Source organism: Pygocentrus nattereri, chromosome 20, assembly GCF_015220715.1.
Source record: "Pygocentrus nattereri isolate fPygNat1 chromosome 20, fPygNat1.pri, whole genome shotgun sequence".
NCBI classification, from domain to species: domain Eukaryota; kingdom Metazoa; phylum Chordata; class Actinopteri; order Characiformes; family Serrasalmidae; genus Pygocentrus; species Pygocentrus nattereri.
Window position 1 is genome coordinate 30,001,711 of NC_051230.1, and position 18,805 is coordinate 30,020,515.

At 41.4% G+C, this 18,805-nt stretch overlaps 1 protein-coding gene across 1 annotated transcript; it reads left to right on the top strand.

Moving 5' to 3' along the window:
* The first annotated feature begins 115 nt into the window (after positions 1-115).
* abcb9 (ATP-binding cassette, sub-family B (MDR/TAP), member 9) lies at positions 116-18,259 on the top strand. The gene is made up of 11 exons (XM_017709717.2): positions 116-1,350; positions 4,809-4,923; positions 6,081-6,211; positions 8,070-8,275; positions 9,046-9,243; positions 9,902-10,030; positions 10,287-10,475; positions 13,161-13,334; positions 15,030-15,189; positions 16,510-16,646; positions 17,705-18,259. Exons 1-11 carry the CDS (start codon positions 705-707, stop codon positions 17,993-17,995), a joined length of 2,376 nt encoding a protein of 791 aa, XP_017565206.1. The 5' UTR covers positions 116-704; the 3' UTR covers positions 17,996-18,259.
* The last annotated feature ends 546 nt before the right edge of the window (positions 18,260-18,805 follow it).

Sequence of the window (18,805 nt, forward strand, 5' to 3'; positions counted from 1 at the left end):
TAAAAATATATATTAAAAATTCCTGTTAAGAAAACTTTCTATCAAGAAAGAAAGACGCCTATTGCCCGCAGGACACGCCCACTTCTCTGATGACAGCCCAATAGGGCTGGAGTTGTGGCTGTGTTGGCGCGCTCGGGGCGTGGTCCTGGCTGAAGTGGATGATCTGATTGGAGCGGCTGACGCGGAGGCGGAGCCTGCTCTGTTTATTTACCTTCGGGAAGTGGAGCTCAGGCTGTCAGATTTTAGTGTTAAGGCCGCTGCTGGAGACGAATATCCTCATATAGACTCCTGTACATTCACTCCTAACCGCGTTTACAAGCGACAGTGCTCCGGATTCACGGCGAGTGTGTGAAATGTGCTGCTCGGCGCCTTTAATGTGGTTTGGAGAAGGAATCTTTTAAGCCCTAAGCATCGCGAGGTCGTAGCGAAGGCTTGTTACGGAGTGCGCATGCGCGGAGCTGACTGGAGTTGCCGGCATGTTGTTAGACTATAATCTTAGTATCTTATTTGTGTGCTGCTGTGAGACTAACAACAGGAGATCTTTTGGTTCTGGCACGGGTTTTGGATCTTTTGGTTCTGACACTTAAGATATGAGGCCAGGCTTGAGATCCAGATAAGCTACTGTAGTTAAATGGGACCAGACAGTCAGGTTATCAGTCAATTTGTAATACTGTCATTCACTGTAAGCCACTCCAGCAGAGAAGATGAGAGTTTGGGTAGCTGTCGGTTGCAACCTGGCCTTCATCCTTGTGGACACTGTAATCAGCACTGTCCTCTATGTCCAGGGGTCTACCGCTGATGTATTTGCAGATGATGTCCAAGATTTTGACATGCACCACTCCGTCCTGGACCTGTGGGGAACCCTCCTTGTCCGCGTTTGCATCCTCCTCGGTGGCTCCATCGGGGTGGTCTGGAACAAAAGCGACGGGCCTAAAAGAGCAGCCTGCCTGGACACGCCGGTGGTTCTCACAGGCCTCGTCATCTTGACCTATGCCCTGGCCAAGCTGCTGGTGTTCTCCGAGCAAGATGACCTCATGCACGACCCGTGGTTCCTTGGACTCTTCTTCTGGACGGTTGTGGCCGCTCTTGCCACCATGTTTCTCTGGAAGCTTCTGGCCACGTTGTCGGACCACGGCGTCGCAGACAGAGAAGAGAGCGAAGAGAGGGAGCAGCTGGTGGACGAAAGAGATGAGGGGGAAGAGGAGGAGGGAGGGACGAGTGGAAAGAGAAGGAAAGGGGCGAAAAAACAGCCGAACTCCGGGGCCACTTTGGGCCAACTGCTGTCGTACTGTAAGAAAGACACTGGGCTGCTGACCATCGCCTTCTTCTTCCTCCTTCTGTCTGCAGTGTGTAAGTGTCAATAAGTGATGCTTTCAAGGACTAGTTTGACAAAAAGATGATATAAAATCTGCAATGTCTCATATCAGATTTTTGTCAAACTAGTCCTTAAAAGCATATATAATACACATAAATCACTTTATAGGCAGCATATTATAAAATTATAATATGCAGAGTTCACTTTTTACCTCAAGTATTTGACGTTTGGTGTCTGAAGTTAGTTTTTGAACTGGAGCTACGAGGCTAATGTAGCTAACAAGTAGCTAAAAGAAAGAATTAGCTATGCTAATGTTCTTTAGTCCATTTTTCATGAGAGCGGTATGTCATACAGGGTCAGAAGCAACTTCCACAAGTCTATTACAGTCTACTTAAAAACTCAACACGGTTTCTTGTTGTGGTGGTGATTGAGGAATGCAGTTAGCACAATGCTAATTGGTGCAGTATAAGCTTCCATCACTGGTTATCTGCCATGGAAAGGAGCAAACTTTAGCCCCCTAGCATTGACTGTATTCGGGTGAGGGACTTAGTCAGTGCTAATTACAAATAATTAATGTTTTATTACTAATTACAAACGAATTCAGCACAATTACTTTGTGTAGTAACAACGGTGACATCACTTGGTTCAAGGCCCAGCAATACATACAACACAATGCAATAAATAAGCAGAACAAGACCTTATAGGACTGGCAGTAAGTTGTGTAAATGTAAGAGTGAAAATCAGGCTTGAGTAGATGAACCGTGCAAATTATATGGCCCATACCGGGAATGTTTGAATCGTCCTTGAGGGGTGTTTGTTGACAGTTTAGAGAAAGAAGATAGAATCTATATGATCTAAAGACCCGTGTAATACATTTTTTTCACTTTTTGATATATAATACTTTATAAAATGAACGCCACGTTTCAAAACACACCGTTCGCTCTTCAGTCCATATAGTCCATATATGGAGACTATGGGGTATAGGATGGCCCTCACTCTCCCCCTTCGCCAGAATGCTAGTCTGTTAGCTGATGTAGCAGAACTGGCAGTTAGCATTCTTCTCCAAGCACGTTCAGGTGTCCAGTGAAGTAGCGTTAGCAGAGAGGATGCGGTGGCTGGTTTCACATGACTCGAAGGCAGCTTGTGTTTGCCCTCCTAGTGCTGGTGGTATCATGTGATTAAGGGAGTTCTTGGGTGGAATTGGATACGATAAATTCTAAAAAAATATTTCTGAGCTTATGCGGTGATGTCCGTCAGAGAAGCAAGCTGGTTTTTGAGGCAGTGCCATCTGTGGGGTCCCATTAAGAAGTGTCTAAAATGTCATTAATGAAAGGCAGTTAAGGGGAACCGTGGAAGTCAAGGATAGTGCTGGAACACCCAGAAAGCTCCCAGACAGAGCTGCTCGTATGTTGACCAGAACGGCAAAGCACAACGCCCACATGACAGCAGAGACCTGCAGGAAGATTTAGCTGACACAGGAGTGCTCTCACAGTCGACCACAACTGTAATCTGAAAGGAAAGGTGATCAAAAGGAAATCTTAGACTTCTGAAGTCAACTTCTGCAAAACATCTTCTAGATGAGTCAAAGGCATTTTGCAAAGTAGTGCTGTGGACATATGAAGTAAGTAATAATTACTAAAATAACAGCATTTGATGAAAAGAACACCTTGCTGACTATTATGCATCGGAGGTGGATAACATTTTTTGGTAAATTTGACAGTTAAGAAAATAAAGCTGAAAAAAGGCTGCCTTCTATAACAAGACAATGATCCAAAACATCCCTCAAAATCCACCGTGAACTACTTTAAGAAATGCAAGCTGAAGCTTTTTGGAATAGGCCTTTCTGTTCCTTGACTTAAACATCACCGAAAAACTGGGTAGCTTTTAAACACGCAGTGCATGCAGGAATATAAAAGAGTGGAAATTTGACCTGGAAATTCTTGTAGTCAAAGAGGAAAAAACCTCCGACCAGAATGTGAGAGTGGTTTACCACCCACAACATCAACTTCAGAGCTCAGTGAATTTGATAAGTAGAGTAAATTTAGGCTTATGGTGAGATCTGCCTTTAATACATAAACTGAGAAAACGTGAATCCAAGATCTTAGTTACTCAGTACTTCTGCTTTTCAGCTGTTCACTGTTAAGTTGCATGGGATCATAGTATTGCACCTGTGTTGCCACAGTCATTTCTCCTTCACATTTATGTGCACACAAAATGCATAGCTTGTCCCTGTTGCACATTCAGGATGGTGAGTTTGGCAACCACTACCTTACCTCACTTAACAGTCCTTAGCACTATGACTCCATACAGTATATGTTCCTTATAGCGATCGCTCAGCAAAGAAAAAATCCATATATACTAGTAATACCCAGTGTAGCTAACAAGTAATGGAAGTTTATGCCACCCCGGTTAGCATTGCTCAAACTGCATGCCTTCACACAGGTAGACTTGCTTACGTGGTTTCTGGCACTGTTTGACATGGTGTTATCTATAAACATCGACAAACGTGCAGACAAAAATCAAGATTGCTACTTTTTTTTAGCTATGCTAACCTACTTTTGTCCATGTTTTGTAGGTAACTATGTCATACAATGTCAGAAAGTCTTTAGGAAATTTTAACTTTTGGTTTATCTTGTTCTTAATGGATACCAATGTTGCTAACTGTTACAGAGTTGCTACAAAATGCAGGTAAATCATATCAGACCCCACTAGCTTCATTTCCTTGTTATGCACATTTTTATGTTTGAGTGAAGCATTCCTTTTAAACCAGTTGAACAACTTAATTTATCACGCTAACCAGACCAGGTCAGCGTGATCAATTAAAAAAAGGAAAAAACCTGGGGTGGGGCAACGTCTTGAATGTCTTAAATAGGCAGTGCACTGGGTATAAAAGCAACATCCAGGAAACACAGAGTTCTCTATGAGCTGGGATTGGTCGAGGCTTGTCACGTTGCAAAAAAACATGTCAGTAAAAAATGTGTCAGTAAGTGTTTGCAAAGATTTTAGATATTTCACCCTCAACGATGCATAATATTAGCGAGTGGTCCAGAGAATTTGGAGAAATCTCTGTGTGAAAGATGAGTCTGAAAACCACAAGTGAATAGCCATGAGCTTTGATTCCTCAGGTAGCACTGCATTATAAACCAGCATGCTTCTGGGGATATCACCACATGCACTCTGGAGTACTTTGACAAACCGTCAAAGCACTGTCTGTTGTTGCATCCACAAAGGCAAGCTAAGACTGTACTCTACACAGTGGCAGCAATCCATCAACAACATTGAGAAACACTGCTGAGTTCTCTGGGCTGGAGTTCGTCTGGAATGGAATGGTGTACAGTGGAAATGTGCCTTTTAGACACCGTCTTTTTCTTCTTCCGTGCTTAGTTCAGCATGACAGCAGCGAGAAGCATTCTGCAGTAACTTTCTGTTATTAGCATTTCACATACTCTCCTAACCTTTTTGGAACTGGGCTTGTATTTTTCTGTCTCTCTAGGTGAGTCCTTTATTCCCTATTTTACTGGAAAGGCCATAGATGGTATCGTGATTCATAAGAGTATGGATTACTTTGCCAAACCCATGATTATTCTGTCTTTGTTGGCCCTGTTCAGGTAAGTGCAACAGATTTTTCTCATTCCAACATTCATTGAGTCATATTACGCTGATGGATTGAATTATTTGTAAAGCAATATGAAGCTTATAACTTGAATAAATCATCACACACTTGCCTCAAACTATGTAGACAATATCAATGCAACTCGATTTAAGTTTGTCATACAGAATGACAGAACATGTTCAGGCCATTTTCAGGCATATGACATAACAGTATGTGACCAAAAGTATGTGGACAGTACATTTTAATTGGTGTTTTTGGCTGTTTCAGCTAGTACTGTTTTATCTATTAATAACAGGTACATGAAATCAAGTATACAGTTATGAAATGTCCATAGACAGACATTGGCAGTAAAATTGCATTGCAGAGCTCAATTAATATGCCACTGCCACAGGATTTCACCTTTCCAGCCAGTAGGTTCATCTCATTTCTGCCGTGCTAGAGCTGCCCTTGTCAACTGTAAGCGTTATTATGAAGTGGAAAGGCCAATGGTTTGTACGCTTTTAAAAATAAAGGTGTGAAACTATCACTGGGGTGGTACCTATCTCAGTACCTGGGAGCATAATTGTACCATAATCCAATGAAATTATATTTGCCATGTTTTCAATCTGATGGACTAATCTGGGTTTAGCAGATGCAAACCTGGCTGAATCCAGAGTGCTATCTCTAAACTTTGGTGGAGGAGGAATAATGGGCTGGGGCTGTTTTCCATTGTTCATATTGGACCTCTTAGTTACCGTAAAGGGGAGTTGTGATCTAGTCTGGCTGTGCAGCAATAAGGTGTCCGGATGTCATTCATTTTCAAAAAGAGTTGGTGATTTCCAGCAACAGGAGATGGCTTGAATGTTGGCGACTCGACGTGGGCAAAGTCTGCAAAGCGACAAATCTCAATGTTTAACTTTGACTTTAACTAAGGTGTTAAACGATATGCCGATAATCAATAAAAATGAAGGATTAAGTAGCGTAGTATGCACTTCATCTCCACCACCGTGATTTTTATTTTTATCATTTCACTTCTGCTTGGCGTTAGTGAAACCACAGAGAGATCAGGGATTTTGGGCAACAAGAGTTGAGAAGTTGCTGCCAGTGTGAATGCAGGGTAAGAACACAGAGACTGTAACATGAATCTCACATTAACTCTGGTTCTCTCCTCAGTTCTGTGGCCATTGGGGTTCGAGGAGGCGTCTTTTCCTTGACGTTCGCCAGACTGAACATTCGGCTACGTGACCTTCTGTTCCGGTCGCTGATGCATCAGGAGATAGGCTTCTTCGATGCTAACCATACAGGTAGAGTATTGCATTGTGGAACAGTAAGCTTTGTTCTTCTCTACGTTACTAAAAGATCCGGAAACTGGTACTCTATTTTTCCTGTTTTTGTGGGTGTATATAATGACAGCAACTGCTGAGGGATTCCTGAATGGAGCCTTAATCTGTGGATGCAACATAAGTCGTTTTTGCGAGTTCTTGTTTTGAACACTTGCTATTAGACAAGTATGGCATGCACCCATTCCCCAGGCCCCAATGACAACCGGAAGGGTGCCCCAGAGGTTGGACTCTGGACTCATGCGCCATCCCCCACTCACTTGCAGTTCTTCTCTTCCCGTCGTCCTCGTGGGGCTTTGTCCTCGCTCAGGTTTTGAGCCCTGCTGTCCAGCTGGGTCTCACAGTCATCACTGGGGCCTGGTTTTCCTAGGTGGTTGCTAAGCTGTCCTAGATGGTTGCTTGGGTGTTGTTCTGGTACCCCAAGATACCACGCTAGGAGTTGCTGTGGTGTCCCACTTGGTTGGTAGGCTGTTGCTAGGTGGTTGTAGTGGTATTCCAGGTAGTTGCTAGGGTGTCACTGGGTTATTGCTGTGGTACCCAAGGTGTGGAAAAAGACTAAGAAGAATATAAATAGTGTTGTACAATCAGTAATTAAAGCATTGTTGTTTTGTCTGTTTTTTAGATTTTGTAGACTAAGACATTAGTGCTTTAGCTTCAGTGTAAAAATCTAGAAGCAAACTTCACACACCTGCCAAACATGTCCTGAGTGATCGACTACATTTAGGGTTTTCCAGGGACAGTATATTTGAATTTGAACTGAACTATTGCTTTAAAGCAAGGCTGCTGATTAAAGATCAGTTGTTGTCTTTACGTTCTAGTGAATACTGTGGCTTGAAAGGGGATCTGAGCTAAAGTCAGCATGAATACTTTGAAAAGCTTGATAAACTCAAGTCTTTGGAGCAGTATGAAATATGAATGGCCTTGTACGGTCACTGTATCTTACCAAACGATACCTCAAATGTAGTCAGTCAGCCAATTCATGTCTGGTGTCTGAAGTTTTCTTCATCAGTTATGCCCTGGAGATACTGGCTAATGTAGCAAACAGCTAATGGTAGCTTATACACCACCAATTAACATGAGTATAACAACAAACTGCCTACATTTTATTTTTATAGATAAAGACTGTTTATAGACTGTAGCAATTAAGGAATCAGGACAAAATGATCAATAAATATAGATCCTTTAGGACATTTAGGTCTTTGAGAAAAGCATATTCAGTATATTTTGGAGAGTTTTCATTTGAGCCAAAGGGGGGCGCCAAATCCATAATTTAAAACATTACATGAACCCATGGCTCATGGTTGCTGCTGTAGTATGTTCACTCATTTTCATGGTCTGAGCTGTAGCCGCGCCTCAAACTCCACAGCTTTAGCAGAATGGGCGGTGGGTCTCACTGGCTGAAATAAAGATACAAATTTTGTGGCCATTTCTGATCAGTGAATCCAAGTCTTTGTCATCTTTGTATGAATGTTTGATAAAAAGCACATCAGAGTAAAAGTTTTTTATTCTACTACTATAAATGCATTGCTACTGTATATCGATCAATTATGAGTGATTCCAGCTCTAGTCAGAAACCTTGTAAGCAAGTCTGCCTTTATTTAACAGCTCGACACAGTTTGAGTGTGTGATGACACAGGCATGCAGATAGCACTGTACTATTAGGTGGTCACTAACTTTTTTTTTTCCACCATTTAATTATGCAGACATTTTGAAATGTCACTTGAAATGCTCTTTTAATGTTTGAATATCGGAGCCAAGAATGCCCATCTAGCTACAGCGCTTCCTTGTTGGCTTTGCAATTGATTTGCGACTCTCTTTGTAGGTGACATCACGTCTCGGCTGACCTCGGACACCACAGAGGTCAGCGACCTGATCTCCCAGAACGTCAACCTTTTCTTGCGCAACTTTGTCAAGGGGGTGGGCTTCTTGATCTTCATGTTCAGCATGTCTTGGAAGCTGTCTCTCGTCACTCTCATGGGCTTCCCTTACATTGGTGTGGTCTCCAAACTCTACGGCGACTATTACAAGGCAAGTATGAAAGAGCAGAGAGGAGTCGGTTTTGTTTTAGGTGGTCAGGAAACCTGCAAACGGTGAAAACACACAAAGTGAATATTACTGTTCTAGGGTTCTAACAATATACAATATAAGGTGGAACGTTCTCAGCACTCCGGTAACACTGACGTGGTGGTCGTGTTTTAGTGTGTGTTGTGCTGGTCTGAGTGGATCAGACACAGCAGTGCTGCTGGAGTTTTTAAACACCTTAATGTCACTGGTGGACTGAGAACAGTCCCCCGACTAAAAATATCCAGCCAACAGCGTCCTGTGGGCAGTGAGTGGACACAGTATTTAAAGCTCAGCAGCACTGCTGTGTCTGATCCACTCAGACCAGCACAACAAACATTAACACACCACCACCACGTCAGTGTCACTGCAGTGCTGAGAATGATCCACCGCCCAAATAGTACCTGCTCTGTGAGGGTCCATGGGGGTCCTGACTACTGAAGCACAGGGTAAAATGGGGCTAACAAAGCCTGCAGAGAAACAGATAGACTACAGTCTGTAGCTGTAGAACTACAAAGTGCACAGTTTCTATTTTTAAGTTTTACATTGGAAAAACTAAAACATCTAATATAAAATGTGCCACACCTTTTTGCGCAGGACACATTTTGTTTTATTCCCCTCCAAATCTGTCCATTTCAGTGAATAAACAGCAGTTGTGCATTAAAATGTGCAGAACTGTATTCTTTATGGTGTGTACATGATACAATTTTACAATGTAGGCTGTACTTTTTGTGCAGAAATTAACCAAAGACGTCCAGACGTCGCTGGCGCACGCCAACAAACTGGCTGAGGAGACGATCTCGGCCATGCGGACGGTGCGGAGCTTCGCTAACGAGGAGCAGGAGTCCAACTCGTACTACGAAAGACTGCTGGAGGTCTTCAGACTCAACAAGAAACAGGCTCTGGCCTACGCCTGCTTCATGTGGTCCACCTGTGTGGGTATCATGCATTGATTTAGGAACAAATAACAGCCACATGTGATATATTCATAATTACTAAATGAATATTCATGAAGTAAAATATTTTCTATTAACTTGCTTGTCTGTTCAAAAATGTGAAAAAACAAAAAATATCAAGAATAAATATATAAATGTAGTATATTAATGATCTATAAAAATATGAAAAATATTTTTATGTGCAATTAATGTTAATTTGCTGAATTTACCATACCATTTTTTGGTGTTTTTAGTTATTTTTCTGATAATTACAAGTTGACTGTTACAGCTTTGAAACACAATTGTTGAGACTCTTTTTTTTCTGCCCTTAACAGTTTATTTTTGTGTTTTGTATATGAAGCTTTAAGTAGAAAGTCATTGTCTTATTATGAAACCAGACATAATGATCTACAGTTAACACAGGGGGCCAAGCACTGCGGTATTTCCTCAGCCATTCTGTTCACCATAAATTCCTGCACGAAACAAACGTGCTGTTCCATAGTTTCATACAGTCACATCTCCGTTAAGTTTAAGGTTCTTGGGGTTAGAACTATCAGTGCTGCGTCAGAAGGTTAGCATTAGATCCAAGACTATTGTCACGTCAACGTCATTTTCATTCAAATAATCCCACGCAAAACCTCCATGTCTGTCGTTTTAGATTTCGGAGCTGGCTTTGCAGGTGGCTATGCTGTTTTATGGGGGTCACTTGGTGATAACAGGTCAGATAAGTGGAGGAACCCTCATTTCCTTCATCGTCTATGTGCTGGAACTGGGCGAATGTCTGGAGGTCAGTGTTTATTAGTCATTTATGTAATATTATACTGCATGGAATGCATATGTTTTTTTGGTGTCCATGTGTTAATGGTCATCCTTGTTGGAAGTGTGTCTATAAATGTGTATATGCAGCCAAAAACAGCTTATTGAAGTTCTCGGTTATTCGGTTATTTTCACTTAGAAGATCAAGAAAACACCAGGGGTGTGCAAAGTTTGGCAGAGTGTATATTGAGTGTATTACGATGCTCATTTTTCGATCTGCCTTGCAGTGCATAGGAGCGGTGTATACAGGCCTAATGCAGGGCGTAGGGGCAGCGGAGAAAGTGTTCGAGTACATCGACAGGAAACCCAAGCAGGGTCTCGATGGCCTCGAAGCTCCTGACTCATTCAGTGGCCTGGTGGAGTTCAAGAACGTGACGTTCGCCTATCCTACAAGACCTGAGATGGCTATCCTGAAGGTATTGGTTCTGATGTGGGCAGGACATTTGAAGTCAAGCTAAAAGCTGCAGCTTCCATTTAAGTGTTTGATGGTAAAGGACTAGTTTGATAAAGTTACACCATTTTTCACCTCAGCCTGAATGTAGTCAGTCAGACATGACACACGTCTGAGGTTTGCTTCTTTATGGTACATGTACATTGAGGACATTCCCAGCAAAGTCCAATTGGAATTTAGCCTGGCTAGGTCAATGTTTATGTAATCGATCAGCATAGTATGTAAGATTATTCCAACATTTTCACAAACGTTGATTCAACTGGACAGATTTGGCTTTGGAAGAAAGAGGTCAATGATTATCATTTGCTGTCAACATGACACTTTCAGTCTATTAACATCCAAGTCATCTTCTGCCCTATCATGTTTTCAGTTGTGGAGGGAAAAAGTCTGTGTTTAAATATACAGGGTAATGAACCTTTGCCAAATTTGAATGATCACATCCTCCAAATTTACCTCACCCATCCAATCATACACACTGGGGCTGGTTGAGAAAATGCTTGCCTTAAAAAATGTGTGGACAACGAGCACCACAACCATCTAAGCACTGGCTCTATCTTTGAGAATTCGACCCCGGTGATGCCCCAGCCATCCGCATCTGGATGTCCAAGAGAGCATAATTGTCCTCCCTCTCTCTGGGTGGGTAGGATGCCTCCCACCACCACCATCTATTAGCGCAATGGTGCAACCAGCACATGTCTATTAGCTAGGGCTGTGAATCTTTAGGCACCTCACAATTTCGATTACGATTCCGAGGCTGCGATGCGATTATAAAACGATTATCGATGCATCTTTTTTTTCTATACAGGATTTCTATTTTCCTACTGTCTGAGGACTTGGTAATATTTTAACATTACATAAATACATTATGGATCACTACAAATACTTTGCTTTAAATATCTAAAATATCTTCTATTAATCTTCTATTAATAAATCAAATGGAAGTGATGTGGTAAGTGAACTAGAAGGTGCTCATTCACTGCTTTTGTTTGGAGCACATAAAGTAAAGAAGCGCGAAAGCCCTGGTTCAACGACTGAGAACCGGCATGAAGATTGCAGGTCACATAGCGATGAAGTCTCGCCTCACTAGCAGCTACGAAAAGAGAGAAATTGAAGGCGAACATTTGGAGACGAAAGGACTTGTTCGCATTTATAAAGGTTTTCTGGTACGTTAAATCTGCAACGAGAAACTGTCAAACACTAAAAAGTTGCGAAGGTGAAGTCGCCTCTCTTTCGAATTCTCCCGGTCCACCTTAAATATTGCAGCAGTTACATTTGAGGCCTCAGGCAGAATTTAAGGTGGAACAGGAAAATTCTAACGAGATGCTGGAGAATGAGAAGCAACTTCAGCCTCGTAAAACAGCCGAACGTTGAGAGACATTTTACAAGAAACTGTTCCAGTTTTGAGGAAAGGTTTTCTGGCGGAGACGGGTGGAAAGTGGCTATAGCTGAGCTAAACCTTAAAGCAGAGTAAAGTAAGTTAAATCTGCGTCCTCGTTTATATTTTTTTAGCCTATAATAGGACATCAGTGCACACTGAGGCATACTGGACACTAAACGTGGCTCCCAAGATGGTTTGATTTTTTTGTTGAAAGGACAAAATGTCTGTTCTTAAGACTTCGGTTGTGACTCCTGATCTAACCTGGCTTTTAATGCAGAGCCAGTCGGATTTCTCACTTATCCAGTTGCTACCAGAGACTGTCCGGGCGCTGCTCTTATCCACTTCCAAGTTTCACCTTTTACGTTCCGTCAACGTTACGGTGTAATTGAAATCGTTTTTTGACATTTATGTCCGCATCACGATGTATCTAAGAATCGAGTTTTTCCCTCGTCCCTAATATTAGCTGATATAACAGAATAAGCAGTTAGTGCTCTCCTCCAAGCGTGTTGAGCTGTCCAGTGATGTTGCATTAGCGGCGGTTTGTAAATATGTGGTCACGTGTCTTGAGATCAAATCCTAAGTAAATAAATAAATAGGATCTGTTGCAGTGCGGGGCGGCACGGTGGCGCAGTGGGTAGCGCTGTCGCCTCACAGCAAGGAGGGCCTGGGTTCGATTCCCTGGCCGGGTGACCGGGGTCCTCTCTGTGTGGAGTTTGCATGTTCTCCCCGTGTCTGTGTGGGTTTCCTCCGGGTTCTCCGGTTTCCTTCCACAGTCCAAAGACATGCAGTCAGGCCAACTGGACATGCTCAATTGCCCCTAGGTGTGAGTGACTGTCTGTGTCTGTCTGCCCTGCGATGGACTGGCGACCTGTCCAGGGTGTATCCTGCCTTCCGCCCGAAGACTGCTGGGATAGGCTCCAGCACCCCCCGCGACCCTGACGGAGAAGCGGCTTAGAAAATGGATGAATGGATGGATGTTGCAGTGCGTTTCCATGACAGACCATTGTAGATGCAGCGTTAGTTCTGGAGCGTCAAGGCTAAGGTAGCTAACTAGGAATAGAAGCCTATCAAATAGGATTTCACATAGGATTAGGATCAAAGTCCATAGCTAAATGATCACTCGCCTTCCTCAAACTGTGTCCGGCTGTTCATGGCAAGTATTCTTTGGTTTACTGACACTGTATGATATACTGTTGACCATAAACATGGCCAGAAATTCAGGCTGCAAGTCACAGTAAATGAAACTAAACTCACACATTTCACTGTTTGCAGGACGTGTCCTTCAGCATTCGTCCAGGGGAGGTCACTGCACTGGTCGGTCCATCCGGCAGCGGGAAGAGCTCCTGTGTGTGTCTTTTGGAGAACTTCTACTCTCCTCAATGCGGCCAGGTGCTGCTGGACGGCCGGCCGGTTCAAATCTACCAGCACGGCTACCTCCACTCCAAGGTATGATCCATGCTGGAGCGTCATTAAGCTGACTTTCACTTCTAGCATGTGTGGGTTACGGTTATTGTAGCAAAACACCCAATGACGACAAATATAAAGAATAATTACTATTGAGGTGTTTGGTCAGGAAATAAACAGGCATAAAATAGTAAAAAAAGTGTTGTATGAATAATAAAAAATATTTTAAATTAGAAAATAGATTTGTCATATTTCCTTTCAGTGGTAATGTTTTGGGCTCATTATTGGGTTTAACCTCTTACGCTTGTGGGTATATTTTGGTTTGTCCGTCCAAATTTACGTGACCAAATCGTAAGGCAAATTATTCAGCAACTGTATGAAATAAATTTTAATTTAATTATTTTTTTGTAAAAGCCCCTCAAATGAACAGATAATGTGTTTTATGATCTACACCTATCACTATATGCTTACAAGTTAAGCCAAAAAACTCAGACGCTCTTTGTGTTATTTTATTAAAGTAATGTTTCCAGAGCAGATCACTGAAGAGACGCCGTCTGTTTATAGTTTAGAGCCCAGATTTGGGGAAAAACGGGTCGACTTTCAGTAAAAAAACAAAGTTCAGCCTCTTTTATTATAAGGGTTTAAAATGACGTCACCGTCTATTAGACTGGAGAGAAGAGCTACAGCCTCACACGACGCCCAGCTTCTGAATGGAGCTCATGGAATATGAACGTTATGAAGAACATGACCAAGTGCGTTTTGGACCCACCGGTGGTTAAAGGTTAAAGTACATTTTAAAGGTGCAGTTTAAACTATTAAGATGATGTACTCTGTAGAAATGATCAGTTGTTATTATTAAGGATGTTTATTAGAGTGTCACCAATACAGGAATTGTGGGCCGAGATGAAATTTTATGGGCATATCTGCCAAAGCATAAACATTTACAAAAGGTATAAACTGGGAATGCCTGCATCAGCCTGGGTTACTTATTGTAATGCTGTATAATACATGAAATGTGTTAATTGAATTTTATATTTATATTATATAAAATATAATTTATATTATAAAATTTATATTAGATATTTTATATTATATTATAATTTTATATTTATTTTAATATTGATTATTATTATTACTATTATTATTATTATTATAATTGTGTATATTTGCATTATATGTAGAAAAGGAGAATTTTTCAGTTGTCGGCCAGCTCTAGTGTATGGACTGGATATATATTCTAGCAAGTGAGCTTTGTCATTAATGTATTATATATAATATGTAATATATATATATATATTAGTGTGTAAATGCTTTGAATTATTTAGTAGCCAATATGAATTGTAAAGTAACGTTATGAATAATCAATTAACTAGTCTGCATTCATCATTAACTGCAATTATTGAGTTTTATTCAGCAACTTCTGCATATTCTTAGGTACAAACTGTGAATTATGTATTAACTACCACAAATAATGTAATTATTATGTATTATTCAGTTACTACTCTGAATTATTTAGTAAGTACCATGATATGTTCAGTAACTTCTATTAATTAAGCAGTAACTGCTGTGAATAATTCAGTAAGATCTTTGAATTATTCAGTAAATACTGTGAAGTATTCAATAACTACTGTAGTATTTGGTATCTACTATGAATAATTCTGTATTATCGAAGGGGTTAAATGTTGAGCTCATGGCTATATTGGTGGTCCTAAATGTCTTACCTTGCTGCTGTTGCAGGTAGCTATGGTGGGTCAGGAGCCTGCCCTGTTTGCTCGTTCGGTGCTGAACAACATCTCCTACGGCCTCAGCGACACTCCGATGGATACGGTTATCGCAGCTGCTACCAAAGCTAACGCTCATGACTTCATCTGCAGCCTCCCCAAAGGCTACGACACAGGTCAGTTCCACCTCAGAGGGGAGGTTTAAAATGTAAAACGTTTGGTGTAAGACTCAGTTGTCTGCATAAATCTCATCAAAACCATATGAACACTTTCCTGGAAATATTTTGACATGGTGGCTCTCGCTTCATGCATCCTCTCTGGTTTGTAGAATTTCCAGAAGTTTCCTACAGTGACGTTTGACTCACAGAGTAGGTCTCGCCTGTTGGAGATCTCAAAGTAACTGGTTGATTCCTCTATCATGTTTTTATGCTGATGGTTAATCAATCCTGCAGTGTTAGGACTTCTCTTCAGCACTTGAGGTCCTAACCAATAGGTTAGGACCTCAAGTAGGTATCTGTATCAACCGAGATACTATGGAGAAAAGTTCCTGATTGGCCAGTTTTTGCTGGACTTCTGAAGAATTTTGTTGAGAACTAGACCAGAATTGAACAACAGGAGTACTGTAAAACTTGCAGAGTTTACATACAAGCATAATTCTATTGAACAGAAAATAAGTTCAGATAACGGACATGTAATTTTTAGGTACCAGACATAGAATTAGGCCTTCTCTGAAGGCCCTGAAGGCCCTGATTGTTTCCCTTCTACTAATTTACTGCTACTGCTGTTCTTACTGCGTTTCCACTTTGCTTGATGGAGGAAGCGAAACATGGAAGCTTAAAGATGGTTGTGATTGTCTGATATCCCCCTCAATTATTCTTTTCTAAAATGGTCAATTTAAATTGTATTTAATTTTTTTAGAGATGGTTTGTTTTTATCAGGAACAAATATGGCAGAAAATGAGAATAATGTTTTTTTTCTTTTTGCAAACAAGACTATTCATCAGCCCTACATTGACCCTTATTCAAGGGCAGATTTGACCACCTTTAATGATGTATGAACTTCTCTGCATCTGATTCATGAAACCTTCATTCAACGTCAGAATGAACAGAAATTTGAATTAAATCAGCTTCAGTGCGTGAAATCATGTGCCCACCTACCAGCACAGCACCTCAGTTGTCATTGACACAACGCATACCCTAATTCATGCAGATGTTTGGTTATGGAGACAATAAAACGACAGCGTTCAGCCAATGGCCATGCTTGTAGTCGAGCAGTGAGTGCACCCCCTAGTGGCCCCCTAGTGGCCAAACTTTATAGTGTTAAAATTATAATGTGAATAATAAGGAGTTATTCTGGAGAGAATAGCATGAAATAAATAAACGACTTCATTAAAATGGTCAAATTATGTTATATAGTCTGAATTAATTAGCTAGACAAATATGAATCGAGATTTTGTGAGGTGCTATATCAGTTTTATCTCTTGTGTTGTGGTGAAGGTGTTGGGGAGAAGGGGGCCCAACTGTCCGGAGGACAGAAGCAGAGAGTGGCCATTGCTCGCGCCCTCATCAGGAACCCCTGTGTGCTCGTGCTGGACGAGGCCACCAGCGCGCTGGACGCCGAGAGCGAGCATGTGGTGGGTGGAGAATGCACACAGAATTTACTGTGCTGAACAGTAGCTCATGCCTACCACATTCATTTTAGCATGGAAGATGAAGCCAATCAACCTTTAGGAACAAGTTGTCTTTTTCTGGAGATATTTCTGAGGAGATTAGATAGGAGATAATCCACTTGCGTAAAGAATCAAATCAAATCAAAATCAAATCAAATCAGATTTATTGTCACATCACAAGAGTACAGGAGTACAGGTGAGTGAAAAACTTGGGTGCAAGTTCCCACTGAATGCAGCGACAGTATTTACAACATGGAAAGTGGTGAGAGAAAATAGTAATAATAATAATAATAATAAGTAGAAGAAGAAGAAGAGAGAAAAAAAAAAAATAAATAAATAAATATATATATATATATATATATATATATATATATATATATATATATATATATAATATACAATAAACTAACTTAAACAATATACACAGATATACATTATATACATAATCTTATTGCACTGAATGTGAGGTAAAAAGTCATAAAATATAGATACTGCAATGCTGTGTACATGTGCAATAATCTATGTATGTGTGTGAGTGCGGAGATAGTCCAGTAGGTGACTTAGTGTAACTAGAGTAAAGAGCATGGTAGAGACTGAGTCCGAATGTGCAGTGTAAAGTAAAGTAAGTAATTCTACCACTGAACCACCAATGCTGAAGACACAGGCCAAGAAGGGCAAAGTCAAAGGAAAATAAGAGAAGATTTGAATACTAGAGTTTAAAAAATGATCTGAAGATTCAGAGAATGGGGGACTCTTAGCAACCACCTGGAAGACCTGGTACATCACCAAAACTGTCCCCATCAGATGAACAGCATTTAAAGCTTTCACCTTTCCTCATCTTTATAAAAAGCAATATATAATACAAGTCTGGAGATTTAGGCCTACAGTTTACATGATGCCAATTATTGCTCATAAGCTTCCATTACTTGTTATCTACATTAACCTCATAGCTGCATTGGAAACACTCCATGTCTTGGCTGACTGACCACAAATGGTAACTTAGTTCTGCTGCTCTCTTCTAGGTTCAGCAGGCCCTGAGCAACGTCATGGAGAACCGCACGGTGCTGGTGATTGCCCACAGGCTGAGCACAGTGGAGCGAGCCCACAGCATCATCGTGCTGGACAAAGGGTCAGTGGTGGAGCAGGGCCAGCACGCTGAACTGATGGCCCGCGGGGGGCTCTACTGCAGGCTGGTCCAGCGGCAGGTGCTGGGGGTTGAGTCTGTGCCCAAAGAACCATCCTTGAGCAGGAAGGCGGGACAGGAGGAGAGCGAAGAAGAGAGCAGCGAGGACGACCATGAACCGAAATACTGAGCAACGTCTGAAACCGTCCCGTCCTTAGAAACAGCACGATTACAGCAGCGGTCAAAAATTTGGGCACACCTGATTGCAATGATGGTTTTCATAGTCTGAATGACATTCTGAGATCACGTGTGCAAAAGTTTGAGGGTCCATGGTCAAATGGGAGGGTGTTGAGTTTTAACACAAGCACTTAGCGGCAGATACATGACAACTAATATTTTATTTACGGTTTGACGGAATTTACCATTTTGCTTGCCTCTCACTACAATCCCCCAGCACGCATTACATACCTACCTAATACAACCACTGGGAATACCCCTTCAGCAGTGAAGACATCCGGACTGCTAGCACAGCCACTGACGTAGAGTAGAATAAATGCAGACGTATAATTAGCGATCTGACTTATTTCACTAGCTGGTGAACCCAGAATGAAGTCAGATCGCTAATTATACGTCTGCATTTATTCTACTCTACGTCAGTGGCTGTGCTAGCAGTCCGGATGTCTTCACTGCTGAAGGGGTATTCCCAGTGGTTGTATTAGGTAGGTATGTAATGCGTGCTGGGGGATTGTAGTGAGAGGCAAGCAAAATGGTAAATTCCGTCAAACCGTAAATAAAATATTATACCACAAATTGCATATTAAACGCTAGTTTTAGGTCTGAGTGTCTCTTCAACACTTCATTCATTCATGGTGTTATTTCAGTATGTCTCTAGCATAATTTTTTGATTAATATTCATCTTGAGACAAACTGAGTTTACCTACGAGGCTAGTTAGCAAAACCAACATTAACATTAACTCTCCTAGATCTGTGAGGGAAACTA